This window comes from Taeniopygia guttata, chromosome 2, assembly GCF_048771995.1.
Source record: "Taeniopygia guttata chromosome 2, bTaeGut7.mat, whole genome shotgun sequence".
Classification (NCBI taxonomy): domain Eukaryota; kingdom Metazoa; phylum Chordata; class Aves; order Passeriformes; family Estrildidae; genus Taeniopygia; species Taeniopygia guttata.
The window spans coordinates 52,102,817-52,125,656 of NC_133026.1; the positions used below are offsets into that span (position 1 = coordinate 52,102,817).

The 22,840-nt window shown below is 41.1% G+C and overlaps 1 protein-coding gene across 12 annotated transcripts in view; it reads right to left on the reverse strand.

The window, feature by feature from the left end:
- HECW1 (HECT, C2 and WW domain containing E3 ubiquitin protein ligase 1) overlaps window positions 1-22,840 on the reverse strand; it is a 250,824-nt gene that overhangs the window by 12,976 nt on the left and 215,008 nt on the right. For all 12 annotated transcript variants that reach the window (XM_041714544.2, XM_041714543.2, XM_041714540.2 and 9 more), the window contains 4 exons: window positions 7,359-7,457; window positions 5,887-6,016; window positions 1,827-1,973; window positions 973-1,087 (listed from right to left, as the gene is read on the reverse strand). In XM_041714544.2, coding sequence (XP_041570478.2) covers window positions 973-1,087; window positions 1,827-1,973; window positions 5,887-6,016; window positions 7,359-7,457 — 491 coding nt within the window. The remainder of the gene's footprint in view (window positions 1-972; window positions 1,088-1,826; window positions 1,974-5,886; window positions 6,017-7,358; window positions 7,458-22,840) is intronic.

The following is a 22,840-nucleotide window of genomic DNA, read 5'->3' on the forward strand; positions in this document are numbered from 1 at the left end:
GCAATATTAAAGACCACCAGCAATATGCCACACAGTGTGAGTCTTAACAAGCTAACAATTTCTGGTTCCCGAGTAAATTCTCTTTGGAATTGCAATAGTGTTCGATATACAGAGAGGAGTTTGCTGCCACAAGCTCTCCCCTGGCAAACTTCTCACCTGAGGGGCTCTGACCCTTGGTTTGTGCCAGTGAGAGCCAGCATATACCAGGCTGAATCTATTTCAAAAGTTAAATAGAAAAATGTAGTAGGAGAATAACATTGAGGAACAGCTGTGCTTGTGGTAAGCTGCATATTTCAAGGTAACCCAAAGACTGGGCAGTGACCAGCAAAGACTGAAACCTTGTATTTCGGGGAGGATATGTGAACCTCAGGAACTTTCTACTTGTGGTGCAGAACTGGTGGATTTCACATTTTTCCATCATCCAAGACAGCCTGGATAAATCATTGTTTAAAGCAAAACCAGACCAAGCAGTAGAGAAGGGGGGGAAAAAAATCCAACTTGACATAGTTTAGGCTGAGGGGACAGTTAAGCAAGATCCGTATGTTGTTGAAATGTAATTGGGAAATGTGAAATTCAGCTCCTGATTCCAGCTCTCTGCTGAAGCCAAGCGGACCTAAGGAACTACTCTCTTTGAGGCCAAGAGCTCAGCCACAGTCATCTTAGATGACTCGTAACTTCTAGATCTAATTGTGCAAATCCTTTTCAGTCCTTAATGGTCAAAACTCCTCCTAACTGCAGGAATTAAATAGATAAAATCTGGATAGAAATAGCAGAACCAATTTCAGTAGTATAGCACCACAAAACCTGAGATCTTACATTTTTTTTTCAGGAGTTATTCTTCACAATAACTTCCTGGACAAAATAGGGCACTTCCCTCAGGAAAGACAGAAAAAAAAAAAAAAGATGGAGCAAGACTTCCATGTTTTAGACTGAAACAGTAAAGAAAGTAGTAAACATGAGCAGGCAGTTTACCTCCACGATATTCTGTGTTGTTCCGCCAGTCATTGAGATCTATTTCTGCAGTGCCAGCTATAACTAGCTCCAGTTCTCTGGCATCAAAAACAGAGACAAGCCTGGAGTCTACAACCTGAAAGAAAAACCACTTGTAAGCACAGTTCAGACTGTAAATGAGGCAAAGTCTTATAAACCTATGGTTCTGGTGGCCAATTCTTCATCCTGACAAAGTTGGAATGTTTGCATTCTCATGTTTGTGTATGATTAGGGAGAGGAAAGAATAGGTGACTACATGGGTTGGTCAGCAAAACCACAGGTTTTCACCCAGTCCTTGTAACAGCTCTGCCAGAAAGATGTTCTCAGATCCAGGTCTTCAGCAAAGATAAACTGCAAAATACAGGGACAACAATGGAGCAGTATCCAGGAATACCACCAGCAGGCTTGGACTGCACCCACGGACTGGAACAAATCCCTGAAGACACAGTGTGTTTCATCAGATTCTCATCAAAGTGTACAATTCTTCACAATTTTTCTTTGTCAGGGACGCCTAATCCTAACCTGAAATCACAACATGGTAGAACAAAATTTGCAAATGCCTACTTCTCTCACTGTGTGAATGGAAAGCAGTGCTGTTCTTAACTCTTGATCATAAGTAATGCTTTACCACACTCAGAAGACACATTTCCTTCCTTTCTCTTTAATCCTAAACATTCTATATCAAAGGTCTCTGTCTGTAGAGATCCAAGAACTCCAATTCCTTGCTGTTTGCATCTGTTTAGTTGCTCTCTAGGGTATCAATGAAGCATTTAATCAGGGTGCTACTTATTCAGATGAAGGAGGGATGACTGTGGAAGCATCACTTTGCTACTTACTTCGTAGAAGCCACGGACCAGGGCCTCTGTTTGCTGGACCACTCCTCGTTCCACTCGCCACTTTACCATTCTCTCGATGTACTCCTTTTTGTTCTTTTCTGTCACCGCTGTATTTGCCCCTCCAGATTTCAACTCCCTCTCTGTCACCTACAGAACAAAGATAAACAGTGGTGTAGCATTGTATGGATTATGTTTTGTTTCAAACATGATATCATCCAAGCAACAGTACAGGAAAGAACAGGACAGAGAAGCAATCACAGTGTTGGAATAGCAAACTGCTTTGCCAACTGGAAGGGATATCTACTTGTCTCTTAGGCAACAAGTGTTACCCTTCCCCAAGCACCAGTAAAAGTGTTTACTCAGAAATGCAAACAGCTAAAGAAAGTATCATAAAATAAATACTCCCAATATACTACCTTAAAGAAGACCTGTACAGCAACCTTGCACAGATAAATAGTCACTGTGGGATTCAGAGTTTTGTATCAGCCATCCAAACCTGAGAAAAGTTTGTACTGTAAATAACTTTTTCTTATTTTAAGCAAGAGCTGTAGCATTTCTTTGCATTTTAATAGTTAATTTAGTTGGCTTGGGCTACTGAGGCTTGAGATGGAGAAGCAATTAAAGGAATCAGTCTGGATCCTACCCAGCAAGCACATACTCCTCCTCCCATATGACAGAGAATTGCATTTGTCTTTCAATTATTTTCACATTCAATTTAGTTGATTTAAAAGGAAGAATACTGTTGCTCTTCTCTTCAGTTTTCTGCTGCTGTAACAATGGTGTCCACCACAGACAGTAAATGAACTGTATGAATACATATTCATTACTAGTATTATTTATATTATTATCTATTTATTAGCCCAACAGACAGCACACAGCATAGGCAGTATTTAGGTCACCTTACTTGAGTAACCTATTGCAGTATTATGAATTAAAAACATTGACTGAGTCATCTAATCAGTAGCTTTGTTGAGAAACAGCAGGAACAAGTAAAGCTGGATGGAAGGAGTTAGGAATTCTTAGCTGGTTCAGGTTAAATTCCCAAACATAAATCATTGCTTCACCATGATACAAGCAATGCTGCATTGTCCAAAAAGAAAGGCTCTGGCCCAGCTACCTTGCTGTATTCTTCAAGGCTGTGAGGCATTTAGGTGTGTCTGCCAAACCAAAGACTAAACGTTGTCTACCTTTAAGCATGACCATAGGTCCAAATGTTCAAAGTCTCCTGCAAGACTTTCCACAAACACCTAGAAAACTATTGCATTTTTCAACTTATATTTATTTGTATACATTCAAATACCATTAATTATCTATGATTGGAGGCCAGCAATCAATAGCAAAAAATCCCTACTTTGGGGATTTTGTTCTTAGGGGCATTACCTGCAGCTGTGAGCTACAACTCAGGTTTCAGAGTAGTAAGGAGACATTTCAACCAGTGTAGCTCATTCCTTTTACCTGATGGGAGCCAATACAGAGACAGGCGGTATCCACAAAGAGAGCTCAGAGTTAAGGCCTGGAAGAACACTTTCTACTGGGTAAAAGCATGAGAAAGTACTTTGGGTCACAAGCAACTGATATGTCTCTGTCTTATAAGTGAAATTCTCAAATTGTCATTCAGCCCCCACCAGTAAAAATGCGTAATGCTTGATTTGACATCGTATCACTGCTGTTACAGAAGTGCTCTGGGTTCCAGTACACAAGAAGGCTGGAATTGACATGGAGTAAATTCTCCTTAAGAAAGTACCAAGAAAGAGGATTTGGCCTGAAAGCTTTAGAAGTTCAATACACATCAGAGATGAGACAAGAAAATATGAAATCAGCAGTGACTGGTCCATAATAAAGTCATTGTGGAAGCAGGACAAAAGGGCTGTAACCATCTGTTATACAGCTTCTCAAGGAGACAGCATATTTCTTGTTTTCCTTACCCAGCCCTTGAAATCCATCTTCCAAAATATTAGCAGAGCTCCCACTGTGATCTGAGCATTGCTTTGCTTGGTACTTGCACGTGTACCAAGCAAAGCAATGCTCAGATGGCATATAAGTGGTTAGATACTCTTGGCATGGAAGAATTTCAACTAGGATCCATCTGTGAGCATAAAATGTGACTGCGATTTCTTTGTTATTTTGCTGTCAGCACTTAGTAAATTTCAAGAGGAAAATCTTACTTTCACTTAGGACACTTGGATTCTGATGGTTGTAATTCACAGTGAGAATCAACCTTTCCCCCCATTGTTAGTTCTAGCAAGGTCAGTGTCCAGTACACAGGAAATCAAGTACTAGACAACAGCATCAAAACCCGGCTTTTAGTGCTGTTTTGCTTTTATACCACAGTATCTACAACAGATTATGATTTTTCTATTCTCTTTGGAGCCATCTCTTATCTTCCACAACAGATGCCTATGTAACTGTTTTATCTTTCCTTTGAGGAGACTATAACAAGTAAATAGTATGCCAAATGTTACTTCAGATGTGTCAGGGCAACTCAGTTCCTATTCAACTTTGTAGTCTTCCCTTGTAAATACAAACTTGTCTCATCTGCCTTTGTGAATATGTCTGTGTGTTTCTGTCTGCCTTTGTGTATTAGTCTCAGGTAGCCATACCTTCCAGGTAAACCACTGTACTGTCAATTCAATGTCATGCAAGCTCTCAGTTCCAAGTCCATGAAAAACTCCTGCATTTGAGTCTGTGGAAAAACAGTGTTATTGTTTCTACAGAGGCTTCCTACTTTAATTCTTCTGCCCCATCCTTTTCATCTGCTCTTAACTCTGATCATCCTTTGCAACCTTCTGCTATATGCAGGCTAAATTCAGTTTTTCATATACCCCCTGAAGCCTTGCTTGTTTTCTATTACTTTAAAGCTCATAGATGAGCAGGGCTGGAATTCCTCCCCTCAGAAACTCGTCAAATTCTTCCCTAGCTCACAGAACTACCATAGCTGTGTGCAAACACTCCAGGAAACTTAACTGTGAAGTGGTGAGAGCCATTATCTGAATATTCCTGTGGGCACACAGTTTGTGGTGATTGGGAGTAGGGCTGCAGCTGAGCCTCATCCCTAATGCACTACAACAGTGCAGGACCTGTGAACAGTACTGAAGGCAAAGAAACATGGAATGCTGATGTGTATTGACCAATCACAAAAAGGTGGTGAGGGCACACAGGTGTGATGCATGTAAGATGAGGGGTATAAAAGGTCATATTCCACCTGATTTCTATGCTCCTTTTGACACTGTATATCTGTTTCTTACAAGGCATCTCCATCCCCTGAGCTTCTGCAGTACTTGGTGAGCTTGGTTCTTCAGCCTTTCTAGTTTTCATTATCTCCTTGGAGATCCTTAATTATAGTCTCAATATTGTTTTGATTCCCTTCAAAGCTTCCCAGAGACAGTTATAATCCAGCATAGTTTGCAACAGCAGAGAGCACCAGGGCTTCAGTGCAACCCAAAGAATCCCACAGGAGACATTTATTCTGATTGCCAGACTGCACTTAAGCCAGTGTCGCACTCTCCCTAAAGCTATAGCGATCAGCCAGGTTACAGAGAACTGTCTGATTAAGGTAGAGCTGAGCTGTAGAAAGCACAATAAATGGACGTACATACCAAGTTGTTAAGTAGGTGCAAGGTAAGTAAGAGACACAGAATCTAGCAGGGAGATATCAGACAAAATAATGGTGAGGATTGCCAGGTCCTACACCACCTGTCATTTTTTTTTAATCCCTCCTAACCCATCCTTTCAGTCACATCAGCTTTAAGTTACATTGCTTGCATTCACCAAATGCCACATCTGTGTGAACAACACCCTGGAGAGAAGAGCTGCACTACAGAGAATTCCTCATGCTCATCAGTGTGTGGCTCAAGAGGCTTGTAGGGGGACTGGTATTGTATATTACACACCCTAAGAATAAACATCTGCCTTGGAACAAGTGGCTTGAAAGAAACAGAAAGTAGGAGAAGAAAATGTTATTGAAAGGCTAAAGGATCTGTTCTGACAGAAAGATGTTCATCACACTCAACTTTGTCAGCTTCAAATTTGCTTTTCAGATGTTTTGCATAGTTATGCTCACCTGTCCAAACACCTCCTCATTCACTGTGAAAGTTAGATCCAGGATATCTGTGATATTGTTATCCTTCATCCACTGCAAGCTCTGATGGAACTCTTCATCCAGGTACTCTAAGTCGCTTAAATCACATGGCCTGATTGTGAGACAAGAAAAAATATATGATCCGATGACCACTGGCAGGATGAGTTCCTACTAAGTATGTCAGCAAATTTACTGAAGATCCAACATAAAATTGAAGTTCATTTAGTTTTGTTAACCTCAAAGGCTGTTTCACAGACCCTCTTGAAGCAGTTCTGCAACTGTTTGCTTTGCATAGCTGGGCTCAAGGCCAAATCTGTTGGCTGCCTGCATTATTTGCTGTCAGAAGACACCCCTGGGGCTTGATTTTATGTGGATCTTCAGGATGCCCTGCACTTCATAGCACACATGTCCCTTCAGCCCTACCATGATGTGCCTGGCTGCTTCCATTATCTATCATCTGCCAGGTGAGCACACAGACTGACACAGGGCAGACCAGGCAGCCTAAATTTCTGCTAATAAGGAGCCAACCCTGTCTGCTGAAAGGACACATTTGTTATGAGCAGCCTGGTTTCGAATTCCCTAAAGGGGCAATAAGGATGCAGAGATAACCCTAGGTTTCAGCCTATTTTCAGACTAGATCAGGTACAATATAGATATGAGTGTTTGTACCCCAGCAATAATAATTGTTAAAAAAAAAAACCCAACAAAGTCTAACATGATAAAGAATTTAAAGGACTGTTAAGACAGGTATGTTTGCTGATTTGGAATCATCTTAATTGATGAACTGTTTCAGCTAGACTTTATTCTGCTCTTTAGCATTTAATTGCAATCATGAGTTAATATTTATGGTTTTATTGTTGCAAAAATTTTATATATATTGTTTTACTTCAGTCTATTAATTAAAAAGGGACTGATTGTCAATCCAAATTAACCATATAAACTTAAAATTGAAATTAATGCATTCTTGGTAGCTTATGCTTACTAAAATAAAAGAAGGAGGCCAAAACAAAAAAATTCCCTGGTTATATCTACATTAACATTCTTAATTAATCCTAGTTATGTTTTAGAATGAAAAGCTACTCCATCAGTGAGGCATGACAAATTATGTCTTTTTGCTTAATATAACCTCTGTCCTTTTGTTATTATTTTGTTTCATTCCATCAAAGATGTTTTTAAGTCTTCCACTTGGTTGAATCTTGTACTGGTAAAATCAGTGCTTTCTGATGTGTGTTTCTAAATGTCAATTTTTTTGTCAGCATAGTATTTATGAATGGCAAATTCTTGGAGAAAGCAAAGAAAAATTAAAATGTTTTCATTTTCTATTGCAGACCAACAAACCAACAGTAGAAAGAACTTGAAGGTCAGTGTGCTCTAAGCAACTCCCTGAGGGTCTGTGTCTCTGTAGGGCTCCCTGTGGGGTTGCTGTTTCTGCACGGTTGCGTGGTTATACTCACAGCCTTAGCAGTGCTTTGTAGAATGGCCTTGTGAAGAAAGCATCAAGAAGGTACTGATGGATGAGAGCAAGGCCAAGAATACGACCGCTGAACCTGAACCTGTGAAATAAAAGTGCAGAGTTAATGGAGTGTAACTCAAGATTTCCGATATAGAAACGTACAAAGGTAGCAACTGGGTTTTTTTGGTTGGTTCGTTTCTGAATTAGTTTTTCATATTTATTCCCTGTTTTTTTTTTTTTTTCTGAGCAGGCAATGCCACTCCTCCCACATCTGATCAATAATGGATCTCCTTGATGCACCTCCTACTCTACACATATCTGTAGCTGGCATGTTATGTGCTCTCCTGTGCCAAAGCAATGAATACTCACTTTCTGTGATCTCTCATTCAATGTTCTGATATAGACTGACTACAACCAACACAGTACTTGGCCAGGGAAATACTGTAATGCTCCACCTCAGCAGAAAAAATGCTATCTCAAAAGAGCTGCAAAGGACATTTGGAGACTCAGTATGTCCAGTTTCTGACTAGCTACAACCCTGTCTGAGGTGGGGCTTTAAAGTACTTTAAAAAGCTAGTGAATTGACTTGATAGGGGAAAACTGAAGTTCAAATAAGCTAACTGTTGTGACCAAGGACACATTAAAATCAGCATCTAAAGCTCAGGCACGCTGCTCCACACCACTTTCTTAATTTTGCTGCTCAGCAGTTTTCAGTGTTTACACACTCCCGTGTTTGTTTCTAAGAACAACCCCTACAAGTACACTCAAATAGTGCCCTGCTCATTATAATCTGTGACTTGCAATGATAAACTGTTCAATTTTTCTTCATATGATTTATTCTATGACTTATTCTATATTTTTCATCAAACCTGTTTTTAAATCAGTCATCTCAGACAGAAAACCACAAAATTGGTGTGAGTCCAGGTGAGTTTGATTTTGTAAGAACAACCCACAAAAGCCATTCAAAACTTGCTTATATGTAAGAAAGGAAAGGAAAAAATCCAGTGTTCTATATGTGAGCACCCCAAGTCTGAGCTGACTGATAACACAGAAAAGTTTTACTGCACAAAAGATGAGCAACATATCAAAAAGCATAGAAACTATTCCTTCCACTTACAGGAATCCATGCAAAGACCTCTTCTGCACATGAATGAAACATGAGTCTGATTGTAATAAACATGGCAAAGAATATCTGTTCAATCAACTTTATGCTCATGGGACAGAACAACAAGTGCTTAGTATGTCAAATGGGGCACAAAATAGCCTGCTGTGGGCCCAATTAGCATTTACATCACCACAGGAGCTGCCTCCGGGTCCCCTGAATCTGAGAAAGGTGCTTATGATATGCAGCTGACTGGCCACAGAAGAATGATTATATTACCCCCTTACAGCTGTTTCCACAGCAGCAACAAAAGGCAGCTGTTGGGTCTAGTTAGGGCCTGCTTCACTTCACTTGTGTTCCAGTGCAGTGCTTCCAGCAAAAGGCAAGGAAATGAGGGGGAGCTGATACAATGAAAGCACAGTGGAAGCCAGACAGCTCAAATCCCAGAAATGCTGAACCTGTAATCCATCAGTTTTATAGCACCTTCAGGATCCATAATCAAGTCTGTTTGTCCTAAACAACGCGTGTCAGCTTTTTTGGTTTTGTTCTTCACCCCCATCCATTGCTGCACGTTTTTAAAATGAGCACTGAATGAAAATGCTGGGGCTGTTCCTCACCACAGTGCTCACCCCACAGCTACTTAACTGTGTGCGACTGGGCAGGCAAGAGCCACCTGGAATAAAGCTGAAAGTGAACTACCAGGAAAGATTTGGGAATGTGGCTTCTCCTAAGAAACTGCTTGAATGTGTGAACAGCGTCCCTTTTCTCCTTGCTGCTTGCTTCACTTCTGCATGGCTTTGAGGGCATTCCAGCAAAGCTGACTTGAATGGGTCGTGCACCTACACCAAGGTGTTTACAGCTATGGACACATGTTATGGGGGCTGTTAATGGAGAGTCTAATTTGAATCAGTGCCTCGTGGCAGAATTCATCAAACCATCCCAAAGCCACAGGCAGCATTTCTGTGTTAAAGGTCCAAGCCTAGTGCACCAGCCTAAGAACATGTGGGATAAGTGAGATGAAATAATTAACAAAATGTTGCCACTGTTGGTGCCTATCAATACAACGGATAAAAAAACTGTGTTGCAGACTGTATTCTCTGGCAGCTCTGTATCACTCCACAAAAACACAGTGCTGTGTGCCCAAGGCATGTCAGTGCTCCAGCCCACAGCCCCTTCTTCCCCTGCACAGAGCTTTTCTATCTCTGCAGAAACCTGCTGTACTTGACTCTCTTATGAGGAATGGTGGAGCAGAAGGTTCTCTGGTGCCTTGTCCATGCTGGACAGGGCCTGGGACCAGACATGATGCTTTTCTGGTTCAGCACTGAGAAACGTGGACCATGGTAAGCCAACAGATACCTATCAACAGGAGGCATTTGCTGCCTTTCTCAGAAAACAAATATACAATTTACCTGTGTGTGGCTCCATTCAGTTCATCAAGCTGCCACTACACTCAGACAAGCATAGCAGTCCCACTTAAAATGTATCAAAACTTACAAAAAAGCAAGAAGAAACAAATAGCCCTCCTTACAAAAGCCAGTTAAAACAAAGCCAGACTCTTGTGTTTATTTCTTCCTGAAAGATTTAGAGCATGGGTGAGATTTAGAGGTGGCTAAGACAGTCCTTTCAGAACAAAACAAGTTTTCTTGACAGAATAAGCAGCACAAAGGTAAATCCTGGCTCGAGGGCACATACCCTCCTTAAGCCTGAATTACATTTATCTTTCCAAGGAAGTGTAAAATACTTGTTTGGCTTCTTTCTAGCAGAAAAGCTAGTTTGGGAGAGGTGGGGAATGCAGGGTCTTGCTCTGGCCTTTTCTTTCAACACCCTTCCCCTTTGGAGACAATGATTGAGTCTGAGTAATGTGCTCCAGAGAGAGAGGGTAAATGCAGGAGGGAGCTAATGAACAGGAAATGGTGGAACGAGAAACAGAATTAATGAGCAGTGGAGCTGCTCTGGTTTGACTGCCTATTGACACTGCTCGTCCACTCAAAAAGGACATTGTGTGCACCTGCTTTCTGGTTTTTAACAGCAGTACTCTTTGACCCATTTGCAGAAATTTCCACTGTACCCTGCTAATTCCTTTTCCTTCTGCAGGCTTCAGGTGCCCCTGAAGCAGCCACAACAGCTCGTTGCAAAGTAACAGGCTCACTCCCCACGATAGGATTCTGTGAATACTTACTGCATATCTGTGTCAGGGAGAGACAAATCCATATGCTGTAGCAGCAACCAGGCAATACATTTTCCTCCGACTGCAGCTGAGTCACAGGAGATTTAATGTACTCTGGTCCTTATCATACAGCACCAGAGCAAGGCAGGACCCACAATGACCCTTTGGTACAGGGCTCTCTCTTGACTGGTTCAATGAATGGACCTCTACTTTATATGACAGTTTTTCCTTGGATTTGGCTGGATAATGATGTACCTTGAAAAGATTGTAATCTGTGTGTACAGTCTTTATCATTCTGCTGGGAATGCTTTGGGAACCATACCTTGTGGGCTAAATTAGGTATGGTATAAGAACCTTCAAATCCAGAAAAGAGGATTAAAAAGATTGAAAATCCTGCAAACCTTTTATCACTCAAACACATCAGCTGCATTTAAGTGTGCCCTTCTTGATGCAGTAGCTTGTGAAAAAATATTCAAAGTAGGGCTTGAGAGACATAAATATAGCATGGTTCACATCAAATTTGAAAATGTCACTTTCATTTCACAAGACTTGCTTTCTGTAAGTGAAATGTACACATTCTGTCGCACTAGTTTTAAAACTCTTGACTGTTATTCATGCAGACGAACTTTTGGCCACCTGAAAGACAAGCTGAACAAATGAGGCTACACTGTGGTCCAGGGTTTCTGTCCTTGGCAGCTCTTCTGAGGACAAATTATATTTGTCAGGTGGATGCACCTGGAGGGCCTATTAGTCCTTTCACAGTGGGAGAGACTGGATCTAATCTTGATCATCATTAGATAGCAGAGACTCTAACAAGAGGAAAATATTTAGAAAGGCACAATCATGGGAAACACTTCGCCTTGAACATGCATCTTTATCAGACAACGTAGCATCCAGTCATGAAACAAAAATTTGTAGGAAACTGGGCATCATGGATTCAAAAGATTGTGGTACAGCTTGTTTTAAAACACTGTTAAAATTGCCATTGTTATGAAGACACTCGTGAACAACCAGAAGGCCAGAACCAAAAATCAATTATTATAGCCTAAAATTTTGTGATTTGCAATCTTTTGACTGGGGGGGGGAGGACACTCAACATGCCATGCCGAGGAAAATGTACTGAGTCTATGATTTCTGAATTTTGGTATTATCACCAGCACTAGCACTTTATAAGCAAAGAACCAATGAATGAAAGTTTTAAGAATGTGTATTTTGCGAAAAGAATTGACCAGTGAGATGGTTACAAGAACTCTGCCTGGACTCATACATTATGAATTTAAGCAATATTGTCAGTCTGTCAGGCATACACTCCAGAGATCTGTGTTGAGATGTTGGTAGTACACATCCTTGTGTACTACAGAGAAGTGATCTAGCAGATCAGGTCACCTCTACAAAACCTTGTCAGTGGATCAAATCCACACCTCCATCTATCAGCCTTCATTAACAAATGCCTTTCTTTAATTTGGTGTGCATATTTAACCCCTACTCACTCAAATGAAAGAACATTTGAAGGGACTAATGGGATGACATTATGTTCCTGACATTGTTTTGCCAGGAAGGTTGAGCCATGCAGGCTGGGACAGCTCATGTGTTCTTTTTATCTGACTTGCATCTGCAAACTCTGCAGACTCCTCTTTGCCACCATCATTTGGCCTCATGGCAAATGTGCTCCTTGTGTCTGCAGGTTCAGAGGTGGACGCTGTGGCATTCCAGCATCATGCCTCTGCAGTTCAGGAATCTGATGACCTCATGTGTCAATAATATGAAAGGAATGGCTCTTACGAAGGCTGGAGACAGAAGTTCATGAAGTCTCAGCACATTAAAGAGAAAAGGTAAAATAACTCCTAAATTAGTCATAGAGGAGAATTCCAATGTAAGGAGTAACAGGAGTACTGTTGGCTCATCTTCTTTTCTTATATCCACCTCTAATACAAAGGATCCTCAGAGAGACCGAGAGCTTAGGGAGACCAAGATACAGAGTTGGGTCACATTTGCACAGCATCTCCCAATGCTGCACTGACTCTGGTATCTACCCACACTGGCATCCCACATGAGAACTTAGTCTAGAACCCTACACGCTTCTTTTGAAGGAATGGTAATGACTCACCCCAACCAGGTTTTGGTTTTACCTCGTGTGCATTATGTTATAAATACTGAAATGGATCTTATCTCATATATGGTCAAAATTCATTCCAGGTTTCCAGACAGTTACTGAGTTTGTAAGTGGAAACTCTATACTTCCTCACTGCCAAACTACAGAAAATTCTGTCAGGTAAGCTTCATTTTTCAATCAAATTTTCAATTAAAATTTAAAGAAAACATTTAGGACTACTGACATGGAGCAATTGTGTGTGCAGATTTCCAGTCTAGAAACTGATGAACTTTAAGTAGTTAAAAATCTACAGGGATTGATTCCTGCTGCCCCAGCAAATGTGACTGGGATTTAAAAGAGGATACACTCTACAGAGCCAAGGCATTTCATTCAGACATCAAAAAATCAAGAAGCATATTTCATGACCCTCTCTTTGATAATCCTGTCTGCTTATTATACCTATAAAACTTAGGAGTTTCATTGATATTTTCAAGGAAATTTTTTACACTCACTTAAGAAAGTACTAGCCTCTCTTAAGTAGCTCCTACTGTAAAGTGGAACAGTCCAGCAGACCTGCTCGTGCAGTGTCATAAAATACAAAGAGAATGCTCAGATAGGGTGGGAAATATAGGTGCATCACCCAAGAACTGAAATTAAACAAGAAAATAAAAAGGATGAAAAATGATTTTCAGAAAGAAAAGCAACTTGGTACAAATAAAATTCCTTTAAATTTCAAATCCTGAACAGATAATTTTCTTTAGGTGCAAACAAGCCTTTCTTTAGATATTTTTACTTTTTGTGGGCACCGGAGTTTCATATGATGAGTAACTTTATGTGAGCCAATCTCTCGTTTTATTGCTAATTTGTGCATGTATTTCCTGCTGCAAAAGGTCAGTACAATATTGGCACTTCAGTAAGTCCTATTTCTGTTTTCTGGATCTATCTCCAAGTAGAACACGTTTCTTTTTCTCAGTAACAAGGAGTAACCACATGAAAAAGAGCTATTGCTTACATGTGATGGAAATGTGAGCTATCCATGTCCTTCTAAATCTCTGGAGCTCATGCATCCTAAATTAGCAACTAAACCTCAAACTATTCCTGAAGCCTAAATTACCAGCAACTGAAAAACAAAGAGATAATCCAAACCTTATTGCTTATTTATTTAACCTAATCAGATCCTTCAAGCCTTTTCCTTGTCCCTAACCTAGCCATTTGTTCACTCAAAATGTCTTTTAATCTTTCTTATATCCTGGCTATATCCACCACAAAAGAACTGACAGAAAAGGTTAAAAGACTAATTGTATCATGGAGAAGAAGGCATGAATTTATGGCAAAAGCTGCAGGCTATTCTATTATATCCAGAAAAATGAGATGCAAAGATAATGTAGATAAGGGAAATTCATAAAATCTCCTTGGGTTTCTCTTCAACACAATCTACCAAACAGTTCCTTTCCTCCACACAGTAGCTCCAGATAAATGCTCACATGGAACAATGGTTCCAGCTGCATTTGCTCAGCACTGCAGCCAAGTCAGGAAGCCCCACACTGGAGTGGCTGGCACTGGCTTCTTGCACTTCAGCTGAACTTTGCCAGACGTTCTTACTGCAGGCACAGAAATTCCTCTGCATGGAACCATTGCAGGCATGCCAGCCTCGGTGCCATGGGCTGTCTGAACACCAGAGACACATTGGAAATGGAGAGCTGATTTCCAGGTCTGCCTTTAAACTAGTAAGGAGATTAAAAAAATCAACATGGTCTCTTTGGAAAAAGAAATCTGTGCTAGGTATTATTCTACCAGTAACAAGTTCCATGAATGCACGGTTTTGGAGGAGGAAAGGAGGACTGTGGCAAGTGCTGAAGTGGCCATCTCTGCTGGCAGAGCCATCTCTCAGCCTCGTGACCACGATGTACAGTCATCCTCCTCTGGGAAAACCTCTGCCAGAACCCAGCAGCACGAGCATACTAACGTCCATCAGCAACCAGGTTGCCTTTAGCTGCTCCGGCTGGTACAAGGGATAAAACACACTGGCCTGGGAGACTCTTGGCAAACACTCCTCTGCCCAGCAGCTACAGAGAAGATACAGACTGAGGTATGAATTACTGGCTAGCAGACAACAAACCCCTACATTGTGTGATTCTCAGATCCTAGACTTCATTGCTGACTGGCAAATCTCAAAGCAGAGAGATCATCTTCCAGAGGAGATCAGTGCCAATATTTCATGTGAAAACTGACAAAACTTAAATACAAAAGTAAAATAACTTATCCGAACTTATCCAGAAAACAAGTGATAGAGACAGAAATGGAATCACAGTCCTCTGAGTCCCTGCTCCATTTTAGGTTTAGTTTACTTGGCCTTTTATATGTTTATAGTTTATCATCAATTTATCTTCAGTTCCTTGTAGATCAGTTCAGTCTGGTGCTTATGAGTTGTTTTATTTCAAACAAGCAAAAGAACATTTTCATCAGAGACTTTGATTTCTCAGTCAAAGACTTTGGAAGAGTTGTTGGTGGGCACTTTGCAAACCTATGAATTGGTAAAGTTTCAGACATTGCATGAGTTATGTTTGCTTTCCATAGCTTTTCCATGTGTTGAAACAAACTAGTCAAGCTACAGGGGAATCCACAGATGTAGTCATCTGCCAGACAAGAGGGTCATAAAAACAACAAGCTGGATGACTGCATATTTTCCTTCAATGGCTAACTACAAACACTGCAGCCACAATAACTGACTTATTCTCAAAGGAGGCACATCCTTTCCGGCCTGTCTGGGGTATTTAAGCATGAGAGAGACTGTTCATCATAAAGTCCTGGTAAGCACCCAGGAATGTTTATCCCATGTGATGAGATATCCTTGAGGTAACTGCAAACAGCCCATGGGCAGTGCAGAGCCCTCTGGACTTACCACCCCTGTCCAGAAGCCACACACTTGGGTTTGCATTGTGCTGCAACTTGGCTAACAATCCCTGTCTCTCAGGATAAGGATCCTCAATTGAGTAAAGTCAGAAATCTGTGTGCTGATATTCAGACATGCTATTAATTGCTTGGCAGTCTATTATAGGTCTTGTTTTGCAAACCATTGAATACTTCCAACTTTTATTAATGCCTCTGCAAACTGACCACTCTGATCCTCTTCTGGGAATCCACAGAATAGCAGAACCTTTGCATTTGTGTTCTGAAGCCTAAGAAAATTTTTTACTTTTCTTTACAAATCTTTCCAACTCCATTAAATAATTCCATTTTCTAGTCTACCATTTTCTGGAATGGAAGTCATAAGTCACAGTGTAAAAAGCTTCCTTCAGTGATCCACAACATACTGAATGTATACTTCTGTATTCTTGCTATCACATGAACTTTTTTCATAGAGAGTGAACAGGTTAGAATTTTTCTCATCCTCCATAACTTTATTGAGATTTTCAAAAATGTTCCTATTCCAAGTTGGGGCAAACTGACAAATATTACCTTTCTCCCTTTAAAAACATGCATATCAGATAAAATTAAATCTTTACTATTCCCCTTTTCTGGAATTCAATGTAACACTAAGGTAACATACAAAACCAAGGATATTTTTCAGCAAACAAATGAAACTTCTAACTTCCAGAAAATCCCAGGGAGAGGCCTACAGAAACAGAAATGCCTTTGCTACTCAAAAATACCCAAAATGAAGTTGGGTGATTTACTGAAAACAATATTGCTCTACAAGCAGTCTTTCTTTTGATGTATGAATTGTGTTACTTACAAAAGAAGGTTATTTTGGGAATTCCTGCACCTGCTCTAGCTGAATTTTCTTTACCATACGGAAGTATGAATAAAATGCAGTGAGAAGTGAGGAGGGGAATGATGACTGAGCAATTCTTCATAGTGACAGCTCAGCCTTGCCATTCCAGTGTGGCTGGAACAGGAGATATGACAACATTCATCACGCCCTGGGGAGTTTTTCGGCACTACCAATACACAGACAATAATGCCCATCCTGCTGCTTCCCTGCAGGCCCACGTTCTTGGGGACAGCATGGATTTTACCCTTTTCTCCTCTGCCACATGCAAGGTGCAGACACTACAGAGATCTTCATGTGAAGCCTCCCAACTATGGACATATTTAATCTGCAGTGTTGCAAAAGTCTAAATGGCCCTAAGCAAGGGAAAAATGCGTAAGTATAACTTTTGTAAATACAGAACAAAACAGAACAGCCTCCTTTCCCTCAAACCAAACTTTAATTTGGAAGAAGTGCTAGAGAGACGAAGGGAAGGGAAGGGAAGGGAAGGGAAGGGAAGGGAAGGGAAGGGAAGGGAAGGGAAGGGAAGGGAAGGGAAGGGAAGGGAAGGGAAGGGAAGGGAAGGGAAGGGAAGGGAAGGGAAGGGAAGGGAAGGGAAGGGAAGGGAAGGGAAGGGAAGGGAAGGGAAGGGAAGGGAAGGGAAGGGAAGGGAAGGGAAGGGAAGGGAAGGGAAGGGAAGGGAAGGGAAGGGAAGGGAAGGGAAGGGAAGGGAAGGGAAGGGAAGGGAAGGGAAGGGAAGGGAAGGGAAGGGAAGGGAAGGGAAGGGAAGGGAAGTTCAGGGAAGGGAAGGGAAGTTCAGGGAAGGGAAGTTCAGGGAAGGGAAGGGAAGGGAAGTTCAGGGAAGTTCAGGGAAGGGAAGGGAAGGGAAGTTCAGGGAAGTTCAGGGAAGGGAAGGGAAGGGAAGGGAAGGGAAGGGAAGGGAAGGGAAGGGAAGGGAAGGGAAGGGAAGGGAAGGGAAGGGAAGGGAAGGGAAGGGAAGGGAAGGGAAGGGAAGGGAAGGGAAGGGAAGGGAAGGGAAGGGAAGGGAAGGGAAGGGAAGGGAAGGGAAGGGAAGGGAAGGGAAGGGAAGGGAAGGGAAGGGAAGGGAAGGGAAGGGAAGGGAAGGGAAGGGAAGGGAAGGGAAGGGAAGGGAAGGGAAGGGAAGGGAAGGGAAGGGAAGGGAAGGGAAGGGAAGGGAGGGAAAAGGGGTAGAGACTGTGAGAGACATCTCCTCTTTCAAGTCATATAGTGACACCATTCTGATCCTCAAAAGAGCTTGGAAAAAAAATTCTCTAGTAAGAGACAGAAAGTCAAGAATAAGGTAAATATAAAGCAGAACCTTTTTTAAAGAAAAAATGGTTGCTGTACAAGCTCAGTTAGGAAGATTTTTTTTTCTCCTTTAGTTCTGGTTTGCCTTTAATCTTCCAATTCCTCCCGACCCTTAATAAATAATTAACCAGCTGTTGAGGCAGGCTCTATGTGATACAGCCATACATCAAACTTAATAGGAAAATCAAAGTTTACTTAAGTACAGGAGGCATTGAGAGAGACCACAGTACAGCAGCAAGAAGGCATTTCAGTAACATACCCTTTTCACACAGTGAAAAGTCTTATAAATTATTTCAGCTGCACATTTATTTTAATATCATTCTTGTCCAGAAGATTTACAATACTGCTTGAAAATTTCTCATGCAAACATAATTTATTTAAAATAAGATATTGCTAGTAATTAAAATTTATAGTCTAACATAACATTAAATGCTTTGGTTTTCTATGGTGCCTTTCATCTGAGAATTTCAAAGCAGTTCTGAGCAGCACTGTACATCAAACGGAATTCAAGTTGATTACATAATAGGAAATCTCTTCAGATGGAAACTGAGGCAAACAGGCAATCATCTAATTTCAAAAACAAATGGATGTAGCTTGATGCCTCACTCTAGGGTGCTTTATCTGATTTTTAAGAGGATGATTTTTCAGTGTTTAGCATAAACAGGCCCTTTCAAGATGGCTGCAAAATTGGTCTCCTAAAATAATTCCTCCCCCAAATGTAGACCCACACAAGTGTCCCTTTTAAGCCCAAAACCAAACTCGGTGTTTCTGACTCCCTGACTAAACAGGTATTGGACCATATTGCCTGACACAACACCTGAAAAGTCAGAGATTCATGAGTAATTCAGACCACATATTCCCAAGAGGTCCCTTCAGTCAGTGGAGAGGAGTAATGGCTGTTTCCAGACCTCCTGCTTAGATACTGTGACTACATTTCTCCACTATTCCTATAAAGAGCCCCAGAGTGTGCCTAAATCCATCCCACGAGCTGCTCCACATCAGAATACAACCCATTAGGTCATAAGGCAATTTGTTACTTTCTTTAAAAACACTTTAATTGAAATAAGTCAATCTCTGTGTAGAAGGATTAATGGAGGTTTGTTTCCTATAGATCTGCCTCTGATGGCCCTACATTACCACACTGCAGTAGCTCCCTGTTCCTCCTACACATTTCTGCTAGCAGCTCCCAGACTTTGGAGCATCTCCAGTTTCTCCCTTCTGTCTCCCCAGAGCTTGCACATCTCTGCCTCACATCCCCAAGCTACTGAGCAAGATGATGTGGCTGGTTTGCAGCCCGTGCCTGTGATGGACCTGTCAGCTCAGTCATGCTGCCTGGCCAGCTGCGGGGACGGACAGCACAGATCCCTGCTGAGCTCTCCCCCCACCTCTCTGAGCCACTCTTCTGCAGATCTGTCCTTTACACAGACACAAGTTTCACAAAGCTTTTAGGAAATTATTATCTTCAAGACATTTGCCTTCCTGTCAGACAGGTCTCAAACTGATTAGGAATCTGTCTGATGGATAGGCAGGGCAATTGCACAAGGCACAACTCTTAAGGAAATTAGGGTAAAAAAACCCAACCAAGCTCTCTAAGGAGAAAAGACAGCTGAAGTTGCAACATTCTCAGTTAAAAAAAAAAACGGGAAAACACAACACCCTGCATTCTCTGGCACGCTAGAGATGGACAGTACTGGTTATGTGGTTTCTCATTCAAACAAAATAAATAAAAGGGTCGCTCAGAGGTTGGCTGGGGCTATGCCCCCACAGCACCGGGTAGGCAAAGGGAGCTGCCTTTGCCCATGTGCCAGAGCACGTAAAACCAACACAGGCAGTGCCATGCCTGAAGCAATCAGCCCTGATGGGAGCCAGCATGTATTTGCTCAGCTGAACCAGTTGCAGTGACCATGTCAGCTGACTTGGAACACAGGGAAAGCAAGATCTTGTCTGCATGGAGAGTGGGTGCACCAGGCTTCCATCTGCCTGCAGAATGAGATGCAGAAATACATGCAAGTCTTCTGTCTGACTCTGCTCAGTGGCACAGACTAGAATATGAGAAGGGGGACTGGAGAGAAGAAAGAAAATTCATTATGGGAAATGAATGAAGAAAGTCATGCCCCAAGGCAGTTCTAAATGAGCATCAAGTTAGTAGAGTTCATTAGGACAACGTGGCCAGCAGTAATCTATAACTTCTGGAGACCCAAGCATTGGGTCAGAGTGTATCATGTCTGTGGTCTTCAGTAGGAGTCTGAAAAAAAACATTTTACTCACAGAACTTCAACTTTCTAATAAGGTTCTGCTAAACAAATGCATCAATTTTCATATAAAGAAAAACAAGCAAAACACAACAGGGCTTCTCTGAGATGGATACAAAATGCTAAGTATGATTAGCAGGCTGTAAATACCTCTAAGATAACTGTAGCACTGGGGTGCTGCTCTCTGGCTGCATAAATGTCACAGCAAGGTCCACAAATGATTACGATTACAAAAACCCATGCTGTCACTAATTCACAATGAAAACACAGAAAAAAGATGGTTCAAGTTAAGATCCCTCAGATCTCCAAATGAATGTCTGTGAATGATTTTTTTCTGTCTAGGCCATTTGCCCTTTTATGCAGAGAATGGGCTTGTTTTCACATTTTTTTCTTTGGTTCCACATTTTACCCACTTTTGTGGAAAAGGACAAAGTACCTCCAAATGGGGGTGTATTTCAGAAGATGTTTTCAATATCTAGGCAAAAAGCTAGACACATTTACCTAGATCAGACAGAACGGCTTATTACTGGCACGGATTAAAAGGAGCTTTTCTGGCTACGAGCTTCAGGTACATTCTGTAGCATACAGATAAAAATATGTATCATCAAACTTCTTTAGTCTAGGGAGTTGTATCTGTCCTTTCAGATATAGGGGGATTTAAAATATTGTAACTTTAAAAATGTATGATATCTGATATTTCGTGTGTTCAGTATGCACATATGTTAACTGAAGGAAAAAATTCTTATTCAATGGAAGCTTGCAGGAAAGGTGTTAAATCTCAGTTTCTCCATAAATGAGAAATATTTTCCAGTTATTATGTCTCTTTCTTAACTTGGCATATATACAACTAGTCTGTGCTTTGATGTGCTCATTTTGGACTCAGAATGCTGTTTGTACAAAGGGCAAAGCATGAAATAAGCCACTAAAAGGGGCAGAACTGTAACTTTTAGGCTGGGGAAAAATAACAGTGTATTTCTCCATTCTGCCAATATGAATAAGACTTCACATCTTTTAATTTTGTTGTATTTATCTCAAATTTACCACTGTTTGCTTAAGAAAGGGAAAATGTAAAATAATTTTGAACACAATTTTTGGTAGCTCTGTTTCTTAATATATCTGTGTCTGGAGAGGTCTTGCGGAAGTACTATGAAGAAAAACATGCCAAGGGTAGATTTCACATAAATAAAAAGCCCTACAGCACCAAAAAGCATACAGTTGAAGAAATCTGCAAATCTAAACCAATTGTGGTTGTGTGGTTTTCATGACTGACTTCAAGCTTTGAAAAGACTATGAATATTAATTATTTTTGACCCTGGAACTCTCAGACTGATTCATCTGTGTTAGCTGGTGCTTCATAACAGATTTGAGATCAGGAAAGTGATATCTATTTCTGGCATGTTATAGGGAGGAGGTTCTTCTGAAATCTTATCAACAAGTAAATCTGAGAAACAGAAGCTCTATCTCTGACTTTGATGAGAATGAACAAAGCCTGGGAACATCAGAAAACCTCATTCCTCAGGAACAAACAGTGACAAGGCAGTTAGTACAGTGTCCTAGCAGCAGTTAGCTTGCAAAGCCTTAATGGAAGAACTGAACTCAGTTTCAGAAAGATTGGTCCAATTCCTATCTTTGCTGGCTGCACAGATTTCTGAACACAGAACTCTAAGGTTACACATGAATAGTTGAGATCTGTCACACAGTTTAAAAACATTTAGAATGTCTAGATATCTACAAGCCAATCATGAAACCTATCAGGCTAATTATAAACTTCTGGTCTCAGGCAATTATTTCCATAACAGGTTCAAGAAGTATTTCCAAGCACTGACTGGATTTTTCCCTTGGGTTCTGCAATCTTGCCCTACTTACTATACTGCATGTGCAAACCTTTTCATTCATAGCTTTTATTTCCTTCTGCAGGCTAAGAGGCCAAATTTATCTTTCTTAAAAATATGAAAACAAAAATGTCTGAAGGCCAAATAACATTCTGCATGCAAGAAGCTGGATTGATATGTGCAGTTGGAGAAACAGCCTACTGATACAGCAGTGTCTAACTTCTGCTGATTTCTGAGTTAAAGGCTAACTGCTACAGGAAAGTCATTATTAGGTGTCTTTCTGCTGTACTGTAGCCCAGGACACCTTAAAAACCTGCCTCTTTCATGCTGAAATCTCCCAGGGCACAGAAGGACAAAATGAAAGCATCAAACACAGCATGTATGTTTTACACTAGAATTTATCACATGAGAAAATTGCAACACTTTGCAAGAACAGTGTTTATGACACGTAAGAGCAAGGGCATGTTTCACCTGCTGCTGAGATAACATGGCAACACCATCTCTGGACATAGAGGTCTGGGTTCAGCTTTGTCACAATGTGGGCAGAAGAACAATCATGGGTTTGCACCTGCCTAATTGGTCCTCTGCCTGGAAGTCAGAATATATCTCCACAAACAACAGCCTCCTAAATCAGAAGTTTATCCGTGCTATCTGTTAAGCTAGGACATAGGACAGACTTTATTTCTTCTTGAAAACTACAAAGGCATCACATAATGTCTAATGAACAAGATTGCAGTAGGAGGTGAACAAGCTGTAAGAATTAAGCTGCTCTCTTCCTGCTAATGTCAGTAGAGAAACACTCTAGAACAAGGATCATTGTTAGCTCCACTGCTGGAAATGATAGTACAAAAAAATTCCAACAATTTAGAAACCATGCCAGTCCCAAGCAACATCCTTTTTTCCCCTGGCAACTTTAATAGAGGTGACAGTACAACTGTCCTTCACCTCCTGACTGCTG